Here is a 25,896-nt window from a genome sequence, read left to right on the forward strand (position 1 = left end):
TCCCAGTGTGACTATTCTGTAAGGATGCAGAGAATATGAAGAGGATATGTCCAATCCCATGAAAGCCTCCTGAGGAAAGGGACAAAACAATTGGCCTTCACATTTTGGATCATTTCCCAAAGAAATGCCACTTATACAAAAAAGCTGGACATCTATTTTAGTTGCACTTAGAAATATGTATTCAGTTGTTTCTGTTGCAAGTCTTACTCTATTGTTTGAAAAATTTCTCTTACATCTTAATAAGAGTAATAAAAGCCACTGTTCACTGAAGCTTTACTATGTACCAAGTAGTAGGCTAAATGATTTACGTACATTATTTTATTAGATCCCCAAAATAACAACATGGGGTAGATGCTCCTGGTATGCCATTTTATGGATGAGGAAACTGAGGCACAGAACGGTTAACTTGTCCTGATTCACACAGATGTCCAGGTTTCAAACTCCCAACAGTCTGACTCAAACCCCCAATATTTAAAGATACTACCCTAAAGAAAGATAAACTTTCTAATGAATCTTTTTCAAAAATTCAGGCAAGATCACACCACAGCTGAAATTAGACAACTATTTTGAAAGCTAGTGGTTGGCTTCAGTCAAGCCACAAGAAATGGCAGAAGTATTAACTAGTTTTCAAAATAGCCAGTTCAACCATTCATTCCTTTAGTCATCAATTCATTACACTGTATACTTTACATATATACAATTTATTTGTCAACTATACTTCAGTAAAGCTAGAGGGGAAAAAAACAAAAACTAGTTCATTTATTTTTCAACAAATATTTACTGAGCACCTACTCTGTGCCAGGGAGTACAGCTGTGAACAAAACAGATAAAAATTCCTACCTTCAGGGCACCTGACTGGCTCAGTCAGTAGAGCATGACACTCTTGATTCAGGGTCATGAGTTCAAGCCCCACGCTGGGTGTGGAGCCTACTTAAAATTTAAAAAAAATTTTTGTTTAAATCTCTACCTTCATAGAGTTTACATTATACTGGTGGGAGACAAGTAAAATGTACGGAACTTCAGATGGTGATAAGTTCTGTGGAAAAATAAAGCAGGGTAAGGGAGATCAAGAGTGTGAGGCAAAAGGGGTTTTTCTTTTGGGTGCATGGTCGGAGAAGGCCTTATTAAGAAGGTGACATTTGAGTAAATACCTGTAGGAGGTGAGGAAGTAAGCCATATGGATATCTATGGGGAGGGAAGAGAGAGAACATTCCAGGCAGAGTGAACAGCAAGTGCAAAGGCCCTGCAGCAGGAGGCAACCTAACGTGTTCAAGGAATACTAAGGCAGCCACTGTGGCTGGAATGGAGTAAGAATAGTGAGAAGATAAAATCAATGAAGTGGCCAGGGCTACTTCACGTAGGGCCTTGTAGTCCTCCGTAAAGACTTTGACTTTTACCCTGAAGTAAGATGTAGAACCACTGGAGAGTTTTAAGTAAAGGAATGACAGAATCTGACTTATGTTTTTTTAAAAATCAGCCTGTATTGAAGACATCCAACTATGGTGGAAAGAGGGGAGCCCAATGGTGAAGAGGGGAGAGGTTTGCAATACTCCAGGCAGAAGATGGTGACTTAGACCAGGGAGTGTGGGCAGTGATAAGTGGTAAAATTCTAAGTATATTTTGACGGTTGATCTATCAGGACTTACGGATAGTTTGGATATGAAGTGAAGAGAAAGAGGGTTAGAGACAATGCCAAGGGTTTTCGCCTGAGCAACTGGATGATACACTTTCTATTTATCAACACAAGGAAGACTGCACAAGGAGTGCATTACACTGGGTAGGAGATCGGGAGTTCAGTTCTGGATATAATCAGTTTAGTTAGACTTCCAAGTGAAAACCAGCAAGAGACCAAGAAGGACAGTCTAATGAAGTAGGAAGAAAAGAAGGAGAGTAGGATATCCTGGGAACCAAGTAACAGGAAGGAGTGATCAGCTGTGTCAGATATTCCTGGTAAGTGAAGTAAGACAAGGACTGAGAATTGGCCATTCGGTCTAGCACCGTGGACATCATTGTTTACCTTAAGAAGAGTGAATGTTGTGGCACCATGGGGGACAAAAGCCTGAGCAGAGCTGGTTTCAAAGAGAATGGATATACACATGTTCATAGCAGTGTTGCTCATAATAGCCAAGAAGTTTGAAGAACCAACGTCCATCAGGACATGAATAGGCAAACAAAATGGGGTACTGCCATACCATGGAATATTATTCATCCATAAAAAGGAATGAAGTTCTGACACATGCTACAACATGGATGAACCCCAGATACATTATGCTAAGTAAAAGAAGCCAGTCACAAAGGACAAATATTGTATAGTTCCATTTATATGAAATGTCCACAAAAGGCAAATTCATAAAGGCAGAGAGTAGGTGGGTGGTTGCCTGGGGCTGAGAGGGACTAGAGATTGGCTGTTAATGAGGGTGGGGTTTATTTTGGGGGTGATGGAATGTTCTAGAAGTGATAGCGATGACTGCACTCATGGTGATGCACTGAAAGCCACTGAATTGTATACTTTGAAATGGTGACTTTTATGGTATATGAATTATATCTCAATAATAATAATAAAGGGCACCTGGGTGGCTCAGTCGGTTAAGCATCTGCCTTTGGCTCAGGTCATGATCCCGGGGTCCTGATATTGAGCCCCACATTAGGCTCTCTGCTCAGCGGGGAACCTACTTCTCCTTCTGCCTGATGCTCCCCCTGCTTGTGCTCTCTCTCTCAGTCTGTCAAATAAATAAATAAAATCTTTAAAAAAAAAACCTTTAAGAAATAATAATATAAAAGAAAGTGACCGAGAGCAGAGAGATTAGAGACAGTGAGTAAAGAATTCTTAAGAGTGCAACCACTGTGGAAAACAGTATGGAGGTTCCTCCAAAACTTAAAAATAGAACTACCCTATGATCCAGGAATCACACTACTGAGTATTTACCCAAAGGATACAAAAACACTAATTCAGAGGGATATAGCAGCATTGTTTACAATAGCTGCTATATGGAAACAGCCCAAGTATCAAGTATCCATCAATGGATGAATAAAGAAGATACACACATGAGCGTGCGCACGAGCACACACACACACACACACACACACACACACACACACACACAATGGACTATTACCCATCAAAAAGAATGAAATCTTGCCATTTGCAACTACATGTATGGAGCTAGAGAGTATAACGCTAAGCAAAATAAGTCAATTAGAGAAAGACAAATACCACAGGCTCTCATTCATATGTGGAACTTAAGAAACAAAACAAATGGGCAAAGGTTAAAAAAAAAAGACAGAGAGCGAGAAGCCAAGAAATAAACTCTTAACTGTAGAGAACAGACTGATGGTTCCCAGAGGGGAGGTGGGTGGGGGGATGGGTGAAATAGTGGATGGAGATTAAAGACTACACTTATTATGATGAAAAATAAAATAAAATTATTAAAAACTGCCTTCCAGAAAAAAAGAGAAGGTTGTGGGATTGCAAGAGTGACCGTGGGAAGTCTGGAAAGCGAGATTTTCCCCTCCAGTAGCAGGAAAAGGAAGAGAAAGGGAGGCTAAATAGTCATTTCTTCCTTCTCCCTCCTTAGCTCCAGCCAGGATTAATGCTGAAACCCTCCTGACCAAAAATCATCTGTGGAAAGTCCCCCTTCCTCCTGAAGCACTCCATTCTGGTGCCGAGCAGCAGCCCCCAGTGAGACACTGCCCCTGTCCCTTCTTACCTGCACAGAAAAGAATGAGCAATTTCCCAACCTATATAATGTAATTAATCCTGCTTACGGTCCTCTTTGTACAAAATCGGACTTCTTTCCCTTTTATCCCCCAATGTGTTAGCCAGTTCTGAACACTCCTTCGAGTTTTCCTTTGTCCTTCTGAAGCTGGGGAACACAGAACTGGACCTACTACTCTGGTCCGGGTCAGAGCCCTGCAGTTCTCTGAGGTGAGGAGGCTGCCTTCTGTGGCCAAAGGGGACAAATTGTTTGCCAAGGTGGAAATAGAAATTCTGTTCTGAGTTGAGAGACAGAGAAACAGAAGCAAAATTTGGCAGGATGGAGGATGGCCACGTACAGGTAGCTAAGCCAGTAATCCATTCATCTTTTGATTATCTGTGGCGATGGAGAGGAGAAATGACACAGATGACCCTGAAAAGTGGATCATCCAAATGGGATTTTTAAATGCTTCTTGTGCAGCGGTAGTATGTGGGCTTGTATTGTGTAATGTGATGTTGTTTAAATAGTTCATTGATTTTCATAATTCCGTTTGACTTGGACCGGGATCAAAATTGCACACCCCAAGTATTAGTACTTGATGCTTGACTGCCCCTGAGCGTCCTGAATGTCAGGGGAAAGCTGACCACAGAGAAATGGCTAACAGAGAGGTGACTGTCAAGGCAGGAATACCAACCAAATGAGCCAAGGGTTTTGGCCCAAGGGGGCTGGCAGGTTCCTAATTGCAATGACCCTACAGCAGTGGGGGCCCAAGGGAAGGGCCCAGCAACTCACACAGCAGGCAAGCCTTCTTTTCCCAGGAGGCTGCGAGAGTAGCCAGGATGCCCTTGCTTGTTTCCCAAGCATTGCCCTGGCAAAGGCTTCTGCTATACTAAACTGGAGAAGTCCCAGGCTGAAGCCAAAGCATCAGTGTGTCTCTGCTCCTGGTCCAGGCTGAGCGGGTGGTTCCGCAGGCCCTTGCCCTTTGTGGAAGCCGTCCACCGGAAGAAGACTGCACATTTATGTGATTTCTTGATCCCTGGTCTTCTGTATTCTCTCTTTCTGGACTTTGTTAGCACATACCTCACCGCCCCCCTCAAAAAAGCCATCCACTGACAAGTTGGAAAACCCTCATAATAGCACTGAGTGCCTTCTAGGCTATTTTATAAATTTTCGGTTTTATGGAAGATGGGTAATGGGGGATTCTCCCTCCTCCCTGTTAAGATTAGAAGTAGAGGGAGGGGCAAGGTAAATAAGCCATGTCTCTGGGTGGGATATTTGCCTGGGCATAGGACATGGTTCCCATGTAAGAACTGGTTATATAATCTGTCCAAACACATCAAAATATTTCCAGAGTTTTCTAGGATCTCAGAGTAGAGAGGGAACTAAGGCACCATGTGGTCCAGCCCCCTACCTCCAGGCAGGCAAAGGATTTCAGTTAAGCAAGAACAGAGAATTGTCAACACTCTCGACACCTCTACTCCATCACCTCTCCATGTGTGTGCTTTATGCCCTTGATAAGGATCAAGAATGAGCAGACAGAAGGTCATGGGTCATGCTGGGGACAACTGCAGTAGAGACAGGAAGTGAACAGAAGGAACAGAGGCTACTGGCAGAAAAAGCTTCCGGGGGCTGGTAGGGAAGCTTAGCTGCAGAGCACAGGACATGTACGGGAGCTGAACCTGGCCTCCCAACACCACCATCGCTGGCTCTGTCTTTTCTCTCAGTACACTGGCTCTTGGATCCACCCATCCCTTCCATTTCCACTGGTATCATCTTATTTCACTCACGCAACAAGTAGGCGTAGTGAGAATCTACTCTGTGCCAGACACCGAGAATACAGGCATGAATGAGACATGGGCACCCTCCCTCTATGGATAAGAGTTTACAACCTAGTAAGGAAGACTAGTCCCAAAGATAGGCAATCACAGTACATTGAATAAAGGCAAGAAGCCCCCATCTTCTTACACAAATGAAGGCTGCAGCCTTCCTACAGGTCGCCCTGCTCCACATATCCCCTTCCAAGATTTGCTGCCCCCAAGGTACTGCTCTCATCGTACTGTTCTCTCCTTGCAAAGTCTTCTGTGGCTCTCCATTCTCCACTGCCTCTCTGCTTTCCTCCAGAGCCCGGTACCCCAGGTCCCCTATGCTCTGCTTGCAACATGCCTCTCAATCTTATCACCCACTACCGTCCTAGAGGAACCTTGTGCCCCAGCAACCCAGTTCTTCTCATGGACATCCCATCCACCTGTATACTTTTCTTCATGCCATCATCTCCTCTCTACCCCCATCTCTACCTATCCAGGGATTGAACTCTACCTACCTTCCAGAATTCAAATACCACCTCCTTCCCCTCCTTATTTTCTGCTCAGCCCAGCTGGAAATGACTTCTGCCCGCTCTGAGCTTCGACAGCTTGTTTACGGAAGCATGTGGCAATATTCTGGCATTAGAATGACTTGTGTGAATGTCTTATCTGCCCCACCAGACTTTGCATTTCATTCGGCACTGTATCTCCGGTACCTAGCACAAGACTCATACTTATTGAATAAAGGACAAGTAGAGATAGAAGGGCATTATGGACATGGAGCCAAATCAAAGGAAGCCAAATGAAGTTATTGGTGAGGAAGGGGAATCCAGTATTTCCTACAGAATGCTTATTAGGTTGGTCAGGTTTCTGGCATGAGAGGGTAAAGGGGGTCTGTTTCCCTTTAAAAAATAAGTAATGAGTTTTCCTTCTATAATCATTAATATTTTCTTAAAAGGAAAGGGGGGGAACTTCTTGTTTTTAGTCTGCATGGTTTAGCCCTAGCTTAAATTATCCTCAAGGGAAAAGGGCAGACTATCCCTTATGAGAAAATATCAGCCCACATATATTTTTAATAATGTATAAATATGACCCTACCCCAACTAAACTATATGCTCCTCAAGGACAAGAATGAATTCTGAACTTCCTTTATAAATGTTTTCCTTGTTCCAATGGGGCATGTCTGCATGCACACGCACGCACACAGACACACACACACACACACGTACATAGCGTTTTGAGGTGCTGAGCAAAACAATAGTTATACTCAATATTTCACTGATTGGTGTCCTGTGAGACCCTCATAGTGGAATTCTGTAAAATCAGGACAGGAAGGGACAATCTGATGGCAAATCTCCTCTAACCAGACCCGCTTCTAATGACTATTAAGACAACAGTCATCACCCGATCACACAATTCACCTGCCAGAATTTGCAGGCCTGGTTAAGCGAGTGCTACCCCCGGCCCCAGGAAGGAGGGGCTTGCCACCTTGTTGTGGCCTGAGGGGATCAGTTGCAGCATATTGGCTTGTACTCTGCACCAAAGGATGCAGGCACCAAAGGAAAACACAGCATAAGAGGTTTTGATTAAACTTGTATCTTTGACATTCAGTCTGGAAACATGCATTCCCCTGTGATGGAGAGAAAAAACTCAAGCAAGCCATAGGAAATCAAAGGCTCCCTTTATTTCTTAGCCACTTTTGAGCAATCTTTCCAAAGTTGTGGGAATTATCCACTAATGAGTACTTTGGCCTGTCGCTTCTTCCTTTGGAAATGATCCCACAAAAGAGAGGTGGGCCTATATGTTTAGACCTAGGGCCATACAAAGGACAGAGACACCACACTGAAGATACCACCAAATGTGATTGCTATGGCTGACTGGCAGAACTGTGGTCTGTGAGTGTGTTGGGTAAAGTGCTTTGGGGATATTTTTTTGTTTTTCTTTTCCCTTTGCTTCTATTGAGATATAATTGACACATAGCACTGTAGAAGTTTAAGGTGTACAGCTTAATTACTTGACTTATATAATAAGACTGAGAAATGACCAAAACAATCTAAGTTAACTCCGTCATCTCATAGATACAAAAATAGAGAGAGAAAAATGGTTTATTCCTTCTGATGAAAACTTTTGTGCCTTTTAACTACCTTCCTTCAACTCCCCCACCCACCCCACACCCCACCTCTGGTAACCACAAATCTGATCTTTTCTGAGTTTGGTATGTGTGGGGGTTTTTTGTTTGTTTTAGATCCTACAAGTGAGATCATACACTATTTGTCATCGTCTGACATATTTCACTTAGCATTATGCCCTCCAGGTAGGGTGCTTTGTTTAGGATAGAGTTAAAGTCAAATACACACTTTCAAAAAGGATGCATGTCCAGCCACAGAAAGGAAATCAGGCAGTATAACTTTTCAGCTACCCAGCAACTGGGCAGGGCTCTGGAAAATTCTACCTGATCCCCAACACCATTGCCTCCCTCATCAGAAAAGGATCAGGCAGCTACCTCCCAGCTAGATCTATCCAGGTAATTACAGTCTTATCCAAGACTATTAATCTTTCCTCCCCAAATGTACCCCTGTCAATTTGGGAAGTGGGGATGGGAACAGAATATGTAGGAACATGGCTGTGCCCTTGGGAATCAGCTTTGAGACGTATAATCGCAAACAGCACCAGCGACTGAGCTTAAAAGGTGTTTGGAGGAGGGGGGTTTAGGAAAGCAGATTTATCCACAGGCCACTGCTAAGTTTCATTGGAATTTTTGGCCCTTGTACCTCTGCTCATGGATGCCTCAAACGGCATCCGATCTTGTGATCTTGCCCTGAGCAGTGGCCAGAACCACTGCCTTCACCTTTAGATGAAATCTTGCTTTAAAACAAGAGGCCCTGTGACTGAGAAAGAAAGCAACGGCCCCCAAGCTGGAAAGCCCATTGGGAACTTGCATGCCTAGAATCTTAGGTCAGATTTCCTGAGGAATGACGATGAGTGACCTTGCCAAGTTTTAAGGAACCCACTTAGAAACCAGGAAAGGTAATCCAGTGAGGCTGATTTGCTGTCGATGGATGTGAAACAGAGAGGAACTGTCTACAGAATCTAGGCTGTTGGGACCCCAATCTCCCCCATGAGGAAGGCAGCTTCCTTCTATCTGCTGCCTGGAAACACTTGGGAAAATTAAAGGTAGACATTGTTTTCCTCTCCTGGAAGTAAGACCAGGCAGACAAGGTCAAGGCTGTGCTGGGCCTGCCAACCTTTTGCAGCGAGAGCCCCAGAGCAGGCCATGGGCAAAGGGGTTGAGCAGGGGCCAGGATTCCACCATTAACCCCAAGCGCAAACAGCACCCTTCAGCCTTTTCGTGATAATGAGGCCTGGGCTGCGTAGTAGCAACACACCAGCAACCATTTTGACGAATATCCACTTAAACCAAGGATGCCTCCAATTAAACAATTGGGCTTGTGATATCAACTGACCTATTTGATTGTTTCCATTTGCATACGTGACTGTTTAAACTGATAGCACGTGTGCGTGCGTGCACACGCTCATATACACATTGCACCGAACTTGAGGTGGCATTGTGTATAGCCCCAAGTTCAGTTCTGTCTGACGAAATAAGGTCCAGCCCCTTTTCCCAAGCCTACCAAAGGCTGGTCTAGGTTTTAAAATTTGAGCAGCTATCCAGGCTGAGTTCTTTAAAACCTAGTGAACTAACACTAAATCACTATGCCATTTTGCGTAATTGTCGGGGGAGAAAATAGTAGAGCCAGACTTCGCCATTGTGTCCAGGCTCTATTCTGCTCACTTCGGGTAAAAAGAATATAATTGTTTAACATTTTAAAAGCAAATAAAAGTACTTAAATATTTTGTAATTTGCAACTTGAAAAGAAAACAGTAATGGGTTTTCCAAGTGCATGTCTTTACTTTTAATGAAGTGTTTATTTTTCATGGTTCTATTGGCAATAAAAGAACAGCTCCACATCAAAAGCCTTCAGGGAAGCAGTTTCCATTTGGAGGACAGTGAGATTGCCAATCATTCTGATTTTTTTTTTTAAAGTAAACTCACTAGACTATATTTCCAGATATAGGTTATTGCCTATTATCCCAGGTAATTATTTTTTTGTCTCTTACTCATATAGGCAAATTACAGTGCATTATGTGCTATACTCTAAAAAGATTTTTTTTAAAAAAATTAACTGACACTGAGATCAGGGGGCTCCAGAATGTTTTAATGAACATGTTTCCATTATCCTCTCTGCTTGTTCATTTTGTTGGAAGAATGATTCATTCATCTCAAATTTGGCAACTTAAACAGCAGCAAATATAATTTTCCTATCACAGTGCAAAATCAGTTTATTGCCCTTCCGGACGGCGGGGGCCGATTGTGCCTCCTTTTCCTTTGCCAACAGCACCCTCTGCTGGCTTTTGTTATCCACATCCAGTGGGATCGACCCAAATTGCAAACGGAGGCCTCCCTGCAACATTACACACAGCAGGACATGATTCATAAATCAGTTTTCCACCCTGGTGATTCATTACTAGATATATTTTTTCTGTAAAACAGCACAGCTCAAGGAAGTCATCAAGAATTCAGAAGCTGCAAGAAATACCTTCGTTTGATTAATCATCCCTCTGACCTTTTTCTTCTTATTGAACAAGGTTAATAATACTTGTTATCACTCAAAGTTAAACTGTATTAGCTGCCAAGTGATTTTTATTTGCAAAGGCCTGTTATCACTGCCAAGAGGCTTCAAAGTTGGGATTGGTTGCATTCCTCAGGTATGACCCCGAGGGACATCTGACCAATGCAACGTTTCCCACTGGAGAGGTCAGCAGTTTCCACAGTGACCTGGAGAAGCTGACAAAAGTGGAACTAGATACTTCCAACCGTGAAAATGTCCTCATGTCAACCAACTTGACAGCAACTAGTACCATATATATTTTAAAACAAGGTAAGGATACTTCCCACTTCACCTGACTATAAAGGCACCTTTCTTAACCTACCATCAAACCTCTGCACACCGTTAACAAATAGAATTCACTTTTGGCTGAGAAGATGGCTTCTTCTCCTTATTTTCCAGCTATGGAGGCTGAAACCCAAATAAAATCACCCCATTCACAAAGTTCACATACCAACATTGGGCCACATCTCTGTGGGAGCTGTGAGGTTCAATCCCTGCCAAATCTGCTCTCCCTTCAAGTCATTTCCCAGCACCCACCTTTTGTAAAGCTCTTTTAGGCCCTGATTGGGTTATATGAAAGAAATGAAGTCTGTGCCCCATCTGAGATTAGCAATCTAAATCAATGCTGACGTGGGTGAATAAAAAGGATGACTTGGGATACACACCAAGGAAGAATATAAGTGAAACGAGAGAATTAAAATCTCATTCTAGTCAGAGAGAAAAGTAAGAATGGAAGAAAAAGGAAGGAAGGGGGGGAGAAGGGAAAGAAGGAAGGAAGGAGGGAGGGAGGGAGAGAGAGAGAGAGAGAGAGAGAGAGAGAGAGAGAGAGAGAAGAAAACAAAGGAAGGAAGGGAGGGACCAAGGGAGGGAGAACGGTTGCATTTGGAAAGAATGTCTCGGAAGCTAGAGGGACACGGACACAGAGAAATTTTCTCTCTGCCCAGTCATTAAGGACTGATTCTCTTGTTGGGTTGTGGGGCCAGACACAGAACTGCCCAGAGTTCAGGTTCACTCTAACAGGATCGGTAGCACCCTTTGTCAGTGTAACCATTTTGCAGGGTGCGGCAGCCGTGCCCGCGTCCCTAGGCAGTCAGGATGCCGAGGTGACCTGCATCCTCTTCTCCTATCTCCCAGCACAGCAAACCGAGGAGGCCAACCCACCAAGTCAGAGAAGCATTTTGTGAGGGAGTTCTTTAAAAATGAAAAAGACAAGCCAAAAACAGCCTGCAGTATTAGACAGGAATCTTTTATCCAAGGAACAAGATAGCCCAGCTATGAGAGTAACAAGACCCAAATGGACAGAGAGCGCATGTGCCTGTGAGCGTGGCCGGCTAGCCCAGAAGGCAGTTAGGTCCACAGCGACCCACCTGCTCATCCTTCCCCACACTTGCCTCCCGCTGAATCTAAACTTGTCTCTCCTCTGCTTCCTGCACTTCCCTTTCTTCCCCCTCCCTCCTTTGCTCTTCTGCCTACAGAAAATACCCAGAGTACCTATCGGGTGAGTCCGGACGGCTCCCTCCGCGTGACCTTTGCCAGCGGGATGGAGATCAGCCTCAGCTCAGAGCCCCACATCTTGGCCGGGGCAGTCAACCCCACCCTGGGCAAATGCAACATCTCCCTGCCCGGAGAGCACAATGCAAACCTCATCGAGTGGCGGCAGCGCAAGGAGCAAAACAAAGGCAACATTTCAGCTTTTGAAAGGAGACTGAGGGTAAGGCTTGACCAGATGCAAGATATAGAACTTCTGTTTTATGTTCGAAAACCGCAGAGCTGCCCTAATCTGAAGTCCCATTGCAACAAAGCTTTTCTAGGTGACTGACTAGCTTATATGATGTACTAATTCAAGAGAGGGTGCTAATGGCTGATAATGGTTCAGTATCCTTAAATGAACATTCTAATAGGAGCTTTCTTTGTCATTAGCCAGCTAAAGTGCTCTAATAGTAGCAATTTCAGGCACCCAGAAAGTCTGGGTGGAGAAATGTGTTTAGTCAGGAGGCCCTCCAGAATCCCTCACAGCATACCTGGGAGATGGTTATCAGGTTCACTACCTTGACCCAGCTCCCTGCTTTGGGGATACTTTATACTTCGTGTGGAAAGAACAGGCAGGCACACACACAAGGATGCGAGACATAAGGCAACTTTCGGACAAAGCCAAGTTAAAAGGAAAAAATCAGTGAATAATATCATTGCCGTGAATACATTACTAAGGGCCAAAGGGGTAAAGGACCAGTACTGAGATTGGACTAGTGGTGCTCAGAGAAGAGCTGCCTGGAGGAAATTAAAGGTTTGTCCGGGGCAGGGGGCGGGGGGGGGGTGGTTTCTAAGTCCTTACCAAGCACAATTCACTGCAGCTAGCCAGAGATCCCTGTCAAACCTGCCTTTCTGCAGCACACAAAGCCTACAACCACCACAGCACTGTGTCTACCTGTTCCTTCTTAAGCATTAACCAATGTTCGGATGATGTGACCAACTTTCCAAATATAGTAACATTCAGTATCACCCCCAGAGCAACTGCCAGCCCGAGGGAAACAATCACTCACAATTGAGGCCAGGCCTGCTTCAAGCACCTGTGTCACGCTGGGATACCTGGAATGTTTGCATTTTCTTCACTAACGGTACAAATTCGCTCACAGTGAAAATGTGGTAACCTTTAGGCTGTGGAAATACAACGCCAGACAACCACCCAGTTCCAGCAAGAAACAGTCCAACCAGTCCAAAGCCATGATATGGACAAAATAATGCACGACAGTACTCTTTTTCAATCACTTGTATTGGTGACCCATAGAAACAGACTTCGGTGGTCTTTGTAATGCCACTAAAGTTGTCTACATGCACAAGTCAATTTGCATGTTTTGATTCTATCGCCAGTCTCTATCAGAATATTTACCACTGATGTGCTACTGAATTGAGAAGTAAAACCAGTGCACATAATCACACACACACCTCTCTCTGTGGGAAGCAGTGAAGGTTTCTGTCCGAATTCTAGAAATGGTATCTCCTGGGTAGAGCTCTAGATGGGGAAGTTAGTCGACCTGTCTTAAGAAATGCCTTTATTGGGGCACCTGGGTGGCTCAGTCAGTTAAGCGTCTGACTCTTGATCTTGGCTCAGATTTCGATCTCAGGGTTGTGAGTTCAAGCCCCTCACTGGGCTCCATTCTGGGTATGGAGCCTACTTAATTAAAAAAAGAAAGAAAGAAAACAAATGTCTTTATTTTCTTCACCTGTGAAATGAAAATATCATTCTAGAGCAAAGTAAGAACCATCTACACATGGCTTATCAACCTCATGGATTCATCATAGAATAATTGTATCAAATAAATGATCTCTTAGTGCCTCCTCCAGTTTATAGCCTCAATAAAACATTATGAACCATATCATACACTATGTGCCTTTGGGTTTTCCCATTCTTTAGGATAACCCATCCTGTGCTATGTGACTTTGGGGTTTTCCACTTTCTAAGATAACCCACCATTTTCTCCCCTCCATGTGCACAGATAATGGAGAAATTCTAAACTCTAGTTTACACCTCATATCCCAAAGTGTTCTTAATGTTGAAAAGCTAAAGGTCATAAAACATTTGGGGGCTCTTTAGTGTAAGGAGTGAAGTGTTATTTAGTTGATTCTATTTATAATTGACCCATTTCCCTTCCTGTGGTATAGTTGAGCAGATCTGTGGAACTGCTTATAAGGGTAACAAATTCAGGACTTTCTCTTCTATGTGACTTCCAGGGCACTTCCTGAGGTCCTGCGACAGAATGGAGCCCCTTCTCAGCTGAGTGGTGTTACCATGCATGTCCCTAGAAACCTAACAGCAATCCTCTACATGTTTAGTGCCTTAGAGTTAACAAAATGCTTTCATAGCCAGGATTTTATTTGATCACCACAACCATCAACTGTTGTTATTCCCAATTTACAGATAGGGAGACTAAGGCCCAGAGAGGTTAAGTGATTTGCCCAAAGTCAAACAGCTATTAAGGATCAGAGCCAGCACTAAAATGCAGGTCTTCGCCTAGCGCAGCACTCTTTCCACTACATCATGCTGTGCTGCCTTGTTCCTTAAAATAATTAATCTATAAATCATTGCCCCACTCAGTGGAGCCACCTTGGCAGGGCCTGACTCCTCATTTCAATGCTGACAAAAAGAGACAAATAATCGACTCTAATGTACTGGCACATGTGGGTGGTACAGGACAACTGGCTGGCCTCCAGGCAGGGAAAGTGTGGAAGAGGCCAGAGAAGGGAAGCTGTTTAACTGGCTGATTCTTACCTTCTCTCCCCATCCTCATGCATTTTTGTTTACACTGCTGCCTCAGTTCCCCCAGATTAAGCAAATCCAATTTAATGGAAGGAATATGCTCCCCTAATGTAGGTGTGAATCCAGTTTTGACAAGGCAAAATTCTCTTTCCCTGCTGAGTTTATTATTTCAGAGATGGTGCCCCTTCATTTCCGGTAGCTTTTCAAGGGGCAAGCAGATAGCACAAGATGTAACGTTCTCTCTTTCTGGGCCAGATAGACAGTGATCCATTTGTAAGCATTCATGTAAAGAATAAGCCTCACGGGTGTCCTCAAGTACCTCAAGGCCTTGGACTGAATCATTTATTTCTCCTGGTGGGGCAGCCATTCCAGAGCAAGTACAAGTGGGTGTACCAGAGCTCTTGAGACAGAATCCCAGGTCCAGATAGTCACAGAACATAGAAACCCCGGCTGTACAGTAGGAAATAGGACTCCTCTTTGAAAAACCAAACAAAGGTGTGATTGTGAGTTTTAAGTGTGCTTGGACAGCAGGTCATAAAACACTAATTGTTCAGGCACAAAAATGACAGGTTCATTTATAGGCCCATTGGGTAACATGATGGGCATTCCAAAAAGCTAGGTGGATGATCACATCCACCCTAGACCTTCTAGCTCAAAGAGAACACAGAAAAGGATAGACTTCTCTTGGAGATAAAGCAACAAGCGTTGCTCTTCTTCAGTGACTGGTGGGTTTTTTGCATACAAAGTCAGGGTCCCCTTCAAGGTGAACAAGGCAGACTGCTGAAAAACGTGATATCCTGCTCAGTCTGGGCAAGCAAGGGGTTTGTTACCTCTGGGCCGTCCTGCACCAGCTCCATTAAGTGAAACAAATCACACTAACATCCTGAGATGTCCTCTATTTTAAAAATCCATTTCCCCCCAACCTGAGGTGTGTTTGAATCATCTTCCTTGCAAAGTACTTTTACAACCAGTCCGTGTATCTGATCTGCTGCATCAGCCTGTCCCCATAAATACATTTCCCTTTACAATGGAGAAATTAGAGATTAGATCACAATGGAAGCCGTTGTAAATGAATTGGACATTCACCCACAGCAAACCAGTTTAGGAACTTCACCTGGCTTGCACCTCGCCACCTCCATGGATAATAACGCCGTTCTAGGAGACGCAGCCCAGTGCTGGATCCCAGAGCTCTTCACAAGATTTCACAGACTGCGATGTGAGGTTACAGCAAAACCCCTGCCCTGCAGCCTCCTTTATGAAAAGAAAAAAAAAAAGTCCAGGAAGCTTAGCACTTTAAACCAAAGTAATAAAATCAAGTAAGATGATTATGTGGTTACAAGCAAAATGAAGCAAAGACTAATCTAAAACCCTCACCATTGATTTTTGTCCCCTCGCCACTCAAAGATAACTGAGAACGGGGTAGATTGGTTTTTCAGTGCAACATGTTCATACGTGATCGGCGCTCTGAAAGGGCAAACAAGCCCAGATGCAACACAGGGTCCCAGGCTGACAAATGATGGGGAATTTGGGAGGCAGCCAACAGGGTTCCAGCATCTCCCTCCGTTCTCAGAAAATGCCTTTGCTGACAGGGCACACAGCTGCAGGCTGCTCAGAGTTGGAGTTCACATTTGCTTCACGCTATTTTAACTTCCTTCTCCCCAGGTTTGCTGGAGGGATTTATTTTGTGAAAATTTAGATAAGGAGGCTGCTTGCAGATAGATGAATCTATTCTAAAAATATATCTATGGTTCTCAGTCCCAAGTAACAGTGTGTCTACCCCTAAGGAGTCACCAGGAGACAGGAGATTTCAGGCAACTGGGCAGAGTTGATTTTTGGGGGTCAGGGCATTCTTGGGGCCTTCAAATCATAGAAACTCCTTTATTTGTTAATCTTGTCTCAGCCCCGCTAAGATAACTAGGAAGAAAGTATTATTTCACATACTATTCCACATGCATATAAACATTAATGATTTGGTACAAAAAACCTCAAGTGTCTATTGTATGGTTTCGCAAATGAATTCACCAACAGGAAAGTATTTAAACAAGAGCAAATCAATATAATGCAAAAAGCATCCGAGTTAAATGATATGGCAGAAGTCAGGTGAGCAGAATGAACAAGATTTTGAGGAAGAACTGGTATGCCCATAATTTGGCACCACTTTTCCCATCTATGAAATGAGAGATATGGGCTGTGCAATCTCTATCATTAGTAGCATTTTCACAACTGATCGTAATTAAGCAGCTAACATTCAGAGGTCTTACTATGTGTAATGCCATATATTAACTCATTTAGTACTCATAACACTTTATCAGGTGGGTACTATTATTATCATTTTCATTGTACAGATTAAGAAACGGGCACAGAGACAGGGCACCTGGGTGGCTCAGTTAGTTAAGCATCCGACTCTTGGTTTCAGCTCAGGTCTTGATCTCAGGGTTGTGAGGTCAAGCCCCATGTCAATCCCCGCACTGGGCTTGGCCCTAGGTGTGGAGCCTACTTAAGATTCTCTCTCTCTCTCCCTCTGCAACCCCCTCTCTCTCTAAAAGGAAGGAAGGAAAGAAGGAAGGAAGAGGCACAGTGAGGTCACACACAGCTAGTATGTGGTGATAGCAGGATTTGAACCCAGGCAGGTCAACTCAATAGCCCATGTCCCAAGATCCCTACTGGTACTAAGATTTTGTGGGCTGGCAAGGTAAGGAGAGTGTCTTGGGAGTAAAAAAAGAAAAAAAAGGTAAAAGGAAATTCCAGATGGGGTAGTAGCAGCTGATGCTAACACATGCCCTGTTCATTTATAGGCAAATCTATGAAATAAAAGCAAGCCTAAGTATGGTTTTGATCGTCAGCCTAACAATTATCAACAAAGATTAAAATCTGTAGCATTGTACTGATTGATTTCTAATTAAGTACTAATTACCTTAAAACCAGTGAGTGTAGAGTAGCATGTACTAATTTAAAATCGGCTGTGACTTTTCTATCCATTCTCATAAATTCATGGAAATTAAATACAGTGCATCTCCCAAACTGTGATGTGATTATTTGGCCCATCTCACTTATTCACCTTCCGACTTCTTCAGCAAAAGTTAACAGGTTGATTCAGTTGCACTGTGAGCTGAAATGCTAGATAGCATCCTTGAAAATTCAGCCTTCTCTTCTTTGTTGAAGAAATCATGGGGCTCCTGGGTGGCTCAGTCAGTTAGGTGGCCAGCTCTTGATTTCAGCTCTGGTCATGATCTCAGGGTCCTGAGATCGAGCCCCAGGTCAGCCTCCACGCTCAGCGGGGAGTCTGCTTGAGGATTTTCTCTCTCCCTCTGTCCCTCCCCCCCACCCCCGCTCATGTACAAGCACTCTCTCTCTGTCTAAAATAAATAAATCTTTAAAAAAAAAAAAAAGAAATCAACTGCCATAATCATAACTTCCTTAGAGTCCAATACATTTTGTGTATGTGTCTTTATAGATATAATTATATATTTATATAATATATAATATAATAATAAGATATATAAAATATGTTCAGTTGAACCATAGCAAATTGCCCTTTTTGTAGGCCAAAAACAGTCAAATATCAGCAAGCAACTTAATATCTCTTTATCCTACTAATTGAATGAGTCTTCAATTGGAAGGTTTGAAAGGACTTTCTCTTAAGCAATTAAAACACAAATTCTAGGAAGGAGCAAGAAAAGGCTCTGAGTGGAGACAAAAGACACTTTTCTTTGGAGCTTCTGCCTGTACCCACCCTTTCCAACCACTTTGATTTCTGCCGGAAACACTACCCAAGGCTCCCTAGGGCACTCCACTTCCCTCTTTCCTTTCTGGTCCAAGTATGATCAAAAAGCAAGCCCTTCTCCTTACTTCTCCTTAGCAAAGCTGAAAAAAAATATATAAGGAAAACCAAAGGATGAATTAAAGTATAACTTCTTCCCCTATGGAAAATTTTTACCAAGTCCAGGTTTCTTACCCCCAACATACGGCTGTTGTCAAACTCAGAGGTCTCGTTCAATGTGCAACCTGTCCAAAGAGACCCCTTTTAACTTGGGGCTATTACCAAATTTCACCCCTTTCTTTGCCCCCACTTTTCCAGCACAAGAATTGGTGCAGACTGTTTGGAGGAAGAGTGTGTTGGGGAGAAAAACAATTTTTTTCTACCCTTCTAAGTTCTTTGGCTGGTGTAATAAACTGACATAAAACAGATTAAGAGGAGAAAAACAAGCATAAGTTGAATAACATGTATACCTCCTATGTACATGAGAGACCCAGGAAAACTGAGTAGATCCCCAAATAGCTAAAGCCAATACCTTAAGTAATATCCCCAGCTAAAGACAAAAGATGCTGGAGGTGGAGAGTCAGTTATGGGAGGTTACCAGGAAAGTGACAATAAACAAGGATGCGGTTGTTGTGCACTTTTAAATCCTCACCTTCTCCATTGCTAAAAGTTTCTACAGATTTAGTCATTCCCCACTTTCTGGTACAGAGAAACACCTTTACAAATGGAAATTCCCCTTTTAAATGCAAATGGTAACTTAACAGTTTTTTAAGAGCTTCTCCTGAGGCTGTTTCTTAAAAATAATCAGCCTAACATAATCCTTATGCCAAAGAGGCATATTTTGGGGTGACAAATTCTGCCCCCATGCAAGTGGAAATAAAAATGGATGGCCCACACTTAGGTCAAAGGCGATTATTGTCTTTCAGGCAAACTAGTGTTTGTATGAACGTGGAGCTTTCCCAACCTTGCTTATGACCCCAACAATCATAGGCAATCAGCTTTAGCTTGGATTCCTCCACAATGGCTGGAGCATATAAGCACTCACGGATGGCGATGGGAGAGCCCACCTGGGCAAGCATACTCCTTCCAAGCCTCCTCACACATAGTTTCCACAGGAGACTCAGGGGGATTCTGTGGCATCTTCTATTCCTTCACCCCCTTTCAGCTCTGAGCCGAATGTTACAGTACCTTCTCTTTTGGGTTGCTGGACCCAGTGCCAATGTGGGAGCTGGAGTTCCCCACAGCAACCAGCAATTCTGGGGACACCAGCTGGCTGTCCTACAATTCAGTTCAATTCTGACCCTATTTACCAAGAAATAGCATCCGATTCTGTGGGTTACAGATTCAGTCCTACAAAACTGCCTCCTGCCCGCTACTTCAGATGCCAGTCACCAAGTCCAAGTTGTTACCAGTGCCTCTGATGGACTGGCTATCAATCAGAGGTTCCCACAACCCTTTTCTTGGGTTTGATTAATTTGCTAGAGCAGCTCACAGAACTGAGAAACATTTTGCTTATGAAATTACCAATTTATTATAAAAGGATATAACCCGGGAAGAACCGGATGGAAGGATACAGAAGGCAGGGTATGGGGAAAGGGTGCGGAGTTTCTGTGCTCTCCGGATGCTCCACTCTCCCAGCGTCTCCACTTGTTCACCAACCCCGAAGCTCTCTGGCCTGTCCTTTGGGTTTTTACAGAGGTTTCATTACTTAGGAATGATTGATTCAATCATTGGCCATTGGCAATTGATTCAACCTCCAGCCACTCCACCCTTCTCCAGAGGTTTGGAGGGAGGTACTCAAAGTTCTAACCCTCTAATCATGTGGTTGGTTTCCCCGGCAACCAGCCCCCATTCTTAGGTTACTTGAGAGGCTTCCAAAAGTCACCTCATTAACATAACAAAAGGCAGCTTTATCACTCTTATCACAGGAGATTCCAAGGGTTTCAGGAGCTCTGTGCATGGAACAGGGTCCAAGACCAAATATACATTTCTTATAAATCACAATATCACACCTTCCAAACCTTTGATAATAGTTTTTCCACAGCATCTGAGTTTCAGAGTATTTTGAAAAAGAGAAGCATGGTTGCCGACGTATTGACAAGCACAGAAAGAACATTAGGCTGTCTTCCTCTGCTTGCTTTGTACCACTTAACAGTGATCTGATCCCTGCTTGTATAACTGTAATGACTTTATTAAGAAATATGTTCTTGAGTAGTAAACTTAATCTATCAGACAAATAAAACCACAAATTTAGTTGAACTGGAAATCACTTGTTACTTTGGCTCTTTAACTATCATTATAACATAAATTGTAACAGTTACAACCGTCTCTGGGAGTACATGGATATTTTACAGCTATTGTAAATGAGCGTTATTACAGTTGGAGATATGTGGCTATAAAACCACAGGAAAGGTAGTTGAGGAAAGAACACCTGGTTACATATCGGTTTCCAAGCCCTGCGTATCAAAAGACAGAAAACGTGCTTCACTATCACTTTTTAGGTAATAACAGCAGGTTACTGTATATTTATGCACTACAATACTGCACACATTGGCTACAGATGGTTTAAAGAGTCCTGATTCCTAATCTGTGTGTGTCTCTTTCCCCGAATTAAACTACCTCTGAGACTAACAGCATTTCCTTTCAAATAATTTTAAGTATCTAATCTCTAGTCTTCTGGATAGATTTCATGTCATGGAACATTTGATAGGTCCTTTTTTTTTTTCCCCAGAAGCTCAAAATTAAGGGCAAATATTATTAGCCCCAGCTGGCTGATGAAGAAACTGAACCAAAAGAGATTTTTTTTTTAAAGCAAAGTGCCATACCCCAATAGAAAAATGAAAAAAAAAAAACCTCATGAGTAGACAATTCATAGAAGACGTACATGTCGCCAATAGACATTCAAAAAGGTTCAGCCTCACTAGTTAGCAAATAAATGCAAATTTAAACTACAGTAACATACCATTTTCCCACTCTGATATTGAGAAAAATTTACTAACAATGCCAACACTTACTTGATGCTGGTAAGGATGGAATAAGATGGGCTCCCCCACTACTACTTAAAGGAAGTATAAATTTGTAGAAGCTTCATGCACTATAAAGTAATGATTCATGTTGCATCAGGAGTCTTTGATATATTCTTATCACTTCACCTGGTAATTTCACTTCTTGCGTTCTGTATTAAGGAAATACTCATTTACAAAAATGTTCAGCAAAATATGAAATATGAAAGAATAATAGAAAATAAAAACTCTAACTTCCAACAATAGGAGAAAGGATAAATAATTATCATGTAAGAAGATACTATACAACCATTAAAATCCACATGTTAAGAATATATAATAATACGAGGAATGCTCAAGATAAAACATTAGCTAAAAGTAGGACACAGGACTTTTAAGTACAATCCTAGTTGTATTTTTTGAGTGTATAAACAGATTATGCATAAAAGAGAGATAAATGGAATGCAGCCAAATATTAGCAGTGATTAGCATTGGAGGGTGAGATTACAGGTAATTATTTTCTTTTTGTATTTCTTTATTTTCCAATTTTTCTACAACGAAAAAACATCACTTTTATGATGGAGAGTGGTGTTTGAGGAAACTATTTTGAAAACCAAAGTGAGCAAGGGAAGACTGGACTTTGAAATGAGAACGTGGGCTTTCTAGGTTCTTCCTTTCTAGGTTCTTTGGTTGGTCTAATAAAATTTACATGAGACAGATTAATGAGAGAAAAAGAAATTTAATTTTGTATTTATGAAAGCTCCACAAAAACACAAGAGGCTCAAAGACAGTCAAGGCAATATGAGGCTTAGATACCATCCTGAACTAAGGAACGTGAGAGGGGCCTGGGGCTTCAAAGGAGAGGAGGGTAATTCACAGGACAAGAATAGGAGCAGACGTTTGGTAATTGGATGTTTGTTCTGCCATACAGATAAGTCATTCAAATACAAAGTAATCTCCGGTAATAGCTCTCTTCCCGAGCCAGGCCCCCTATCTAAATTCTTTTAGGTAGTTAAGGAAGAGGTGAAAGTTTTTCTTGAGCCTGCTGGGTCTTGATTGACCTCAGCTCAAAATAATACACATGCATACAAGGTGGCATGTTTTTGGTGGCATATCCTGCTCCCCTTCACAGTTATCTAGCTACTAAGACAAAAAAATTCTGTTTGGATCTTATATGTGGAATCTTAAAAAAAACAAAAAACAAAACCGGAACTCAGACACAGAGAACAGATTGGTGGTTTGGGGGCAGGGGGTAGGGGGCAGGGAGGGAAATGGGTGATGGTGGTCAAAAGTGTAAACTTCCAGTTATGAAATAAAGAAGTCCTGGGGATGTAATGGGCAGCATGGTGACTATAGTTAATAATACTGTATCGTATATTTGAAAGTTGCTGAGAGAGTAGATCTTAAAATTTCTCATCACAAGAAAAAAATTTGTAACTATGTGTGGTGATGGATGTTAACTAGACTTACTGTGGTGATCATTCCACAATATATACAAATACTGAATCATTATGTTGTACACCTGAAACTCATATAATGTTCTATGTCAATTATATCTCAATTTTAAAAATAAAAATAAAAAATTTTAAAAAATCTCTTTCTGAACGGAGATTTTAAAATTGGACTCTTGAGACCCCTAGAGGTTTTACGATTGGGTTTCAGAGCCCCCTTGAGATTTTATTTATAATCTACATGTATGTGTTTATGTGCATTTTCCTGGGGACACAGTGTGTATGTAGCTTTCAGATATTTAAAAGGATCCTTGACCACAAAAATTAAAAATGAACATAAAGTTTAGTTGAGTAGCGAGTGAATCTGTGTAGTTCAACTCTGATTAATGTAGTCAAGCCCTAATGTTGGTTTTTTTCTCCCTTCCTCATTAGCCAGATATTTAACATTCTGTTCTGGATCATGTTGACAATTCCTACAGATATAGATCTAGTACACCAAACTACAATCACCTTGGAATCTGACACACGGACCCATTCAAAAGCCTAACCTAAATGAGAAAAGTAATCATTATATTTTTAAAATAACAATTACCAATATTATTTTTACATTTCGCAGTACCTGTATATGTAATCTTATTTAATTCTTAGCACAACTGTGTGGTAGGAACTGGTAATATCACTCCCATTTCACAGTTAAGAAAACTAAGCCTCCGATAGAAGAAATGACTGGTACACAGACAAGCAGCTAATGAAATGGCTCCTGATTCCCGGGCCACTGCTGTTGACATTTCTCAAAGTCTCTCCTTTTTTGTTTGGAGGAGAGCAGAATTTGCCACCCTAAAATATGCCTTTTTGGCATAAAGATTATTTTAGGCTGATTCCCCCCCGCCCCCCGAGAGTGCCCGCATGTATGCGCATGCGCAGTTGGGGGGCAGAGGGGGCGGGAGAATCCCCACCAAGCTCCACGCTCAGCCCCGGGAGTCCCGTAAGGAGCTTGATCCCACCAGCCGGAGATCATGACCCCAAGATCAGGACCTGAGCCAAAACCAAAAGCGGGCCGCTCAGCCGACTGAGCCACGCAGGCGCCCCTGGGCTGATTTTAAGAAACAGCCGACTCAGAAGCTCCGAAAACTGAGTGGAAGTTACCCTCTTGTAAGAGGCATCTATGTTTGTAAGGGAAATCTCCATTTGTAAGGGTGTCTTCCTCTCTGTACCAGAAAAAAGAGGATGGCTCTAAGTCTCTGGAAACTCTCATCAGTGGGAAAGGCGAGGATCTAAATCTGCATAAAAACCATACCCGGTTACTATGCTTTGCCTGAAAACCGCCCATAACTGGCCTTCCCTCCTCCCCACCCCCAACATCTTCTTTTGTCTTTAGCTCCGGGTGGATTTAAGGTGGTGGCTTCATGATTGTGAATGCACTTGATGAGAGGAACCAAAGCAGTGCTTAAAATAGGTCTCATATCTGTTTTGCAGGCCCATAACCGAAACCTGCTCTCCATAGATTTTGATCATATAACTCGCACGGGAAAGATCTACGATGACCACCGGAAATTCACCCTTCGAATTCTTTATGACCAGACTGGACGACCTATTCTGTGGTCTCCCGTAAGCCGATATAATGAAGTGAACATCACATATTCACCTTCGGGTTTGGTGACGTTTATTCAAAGAGGGACGTGGAATGAAAAAATGGAATATGACCAGAGCGGAAAAATAATTTCAAGAACTTGGGCTGATGGGAAAATTTGGAGCTATACCTACTTAGAAAAGGTAAGTTTGTAGGGAGAATAAACTAGTTCTGAGTTTCTGCACGAGAATATTGAAAATGGCCCTAATTACCAATCTTGGTGAGGAGACCTACAGGAGAAAAGTCTGTTCTGGCTGTTCTGCTCTGTAGAAGTAACAACAACAACAAAATGTATCTATAAGGATACGCTGTTTTTCTGCTAAAAACTTTCCCCAACCCCACACTCTGCCAGGTACTCTTTCAAACTGAACTCAGGATAATGGCTTAGCTTTCTCCTCATTTGAGCATATTTGTTCAAGCTCTTGAAAAGGTATCCTTATTATTATGAAAGCTCATACTGAGGTAAAATAGGTCGAAAATTATAAAATTGTGTGTTAATGTATCTCAGCTCTGGAGAAGAACCTCTTAGAGGATAAAGAATTCTAATTTTGTTGGGATAATCAGTGAAGTTTTAGTAAGTATACATTTGAGGACTAATTTTCACAAGTAATCAGTCTGAGCAAATGGTAGCAGTGGGGCCTCATTGGTAATCGTCCTTTGTGTGTACAGTGAGTCTCCAGCAGCACCCTTAATGGGAGCTCATGGGCTCCTGTCTGGTGGAAATAGACAAGGATTTTAATCCCACCCCCGGAACCATTTGTCAAACAGCCCCCACACAGCAAAATGGTTTCTGGCCAGATCAGTAGCAGAGAGCAGTGAGAGAGAGTGATTTCCCTCCGCCATCTCAATTTCTGATGTCCTAAGATGGCGTTTCTTATTTCCCAAATCTGTCCATTCAACTGAATTCATCAGTCCTGAATTAATTTCTGGGAATACTGAAAAAATGCTTTCCCTTGAGGATTCAAGGGTAATCAGTGCAAGTTAACCCCTAGAAGTTCTTACAGAAGTCATAGAAGCTCATAGCTCACATGACAGAATTTCACTATTTGCACCCAATAATGTCAGGCCTTTCTGATACACTCCCCAAAGTTTTTTGGGGGGAAAGTATGCCAGTGGTTGTATGTCATTATAAAACTATAATATTACTTCCCAGAGGCAGTTGCTGGGGAACGTGACAAGTTGGAAATGCCTAGGAGATAAAGCAGAATTCCACTTGGGAGCCAGGGTAAAGAAGAGAGTCTTCTGCTATATCCACCCTTTGTCTGCTGAAGAAATAGGTCAAATCTATAATCTACACTCTACACTAGGAACATCTGAATCTTACAGAGTGGGTCTTTCCTCTTGAATTTTGGTAATAAGAATCATTTGCAAAATCCTATGGCTCATGTTCACAAAGTACTAAACTTGCAAAATTCCCTGAATCCAAATATTTGGTGGTATGTTTACAGGGGCAATGCATGTAATGATGACCTTCATATGAAAAAAAGATACCACTGATTATTAGCTCATAGGCTGATTTGTTTTTCAAGGAATGAGGATGGGTTTGCACTGACCCTTCCACAGGTCATACATGTGGCCAGTGAAGTAGCCAATACTCCCTAGGAGTGTACATGGGTTTGAACTCATAAACC

At 42.5% G+C, this 25,896-nt stretch overlaps 1 protein-coding gene across 4 annotated transcripts in view; it reads left to right on the top strand.

The window, feature by feature from the left end:
* Positions 1 to 25,896, top strand: part of TENM1 (teneurin transmembrane protein 1) — a 772,415-nt gene that overhangs the window by 731,654 nt on the left and 14,865 nt on the right. For all 4 annotated transcript variants that reach the window (XM_073879177.1, XM_073879176.1, XM_025852677.2 and 1 more), the window contains 3 exons: positions 10,265 to 10,437; positions 11,643 to 11,878; positions 24,112 to 24,408. In XM_073879177.1, the coding sequence (XP_073735278.1) occupies positions 10,265 to 10,437; positions 11,643 to 11,878; positions 24,112 to 24,408 (706 nt within the window). The remainder of the gene's footprint in view (positions 1 to 10,264; positions 10,438 to 11,642; positions 11,879 to 24,111; positions 24,409 to 25,896) is intronic.

Source organism: Callorhinus ursinus, unplaced genomic scaffold (assembly GCF_003265705.2).
Source record: "Callorhinus ursinus isolate GAN/ISIS: 27379988/994484 unplaced genomic scaffold, GSC_fseal_2.0 scaffold33, whole genome shotgun sequence".
In the NCBI taxonomy this organism is placed as follows: domain Eukaryota; kingdom Metazoa; phylum Chordata; class Mammalia; order Carnivora; family Otariidae; genus Callorhinus; species Callorhinus ursinus.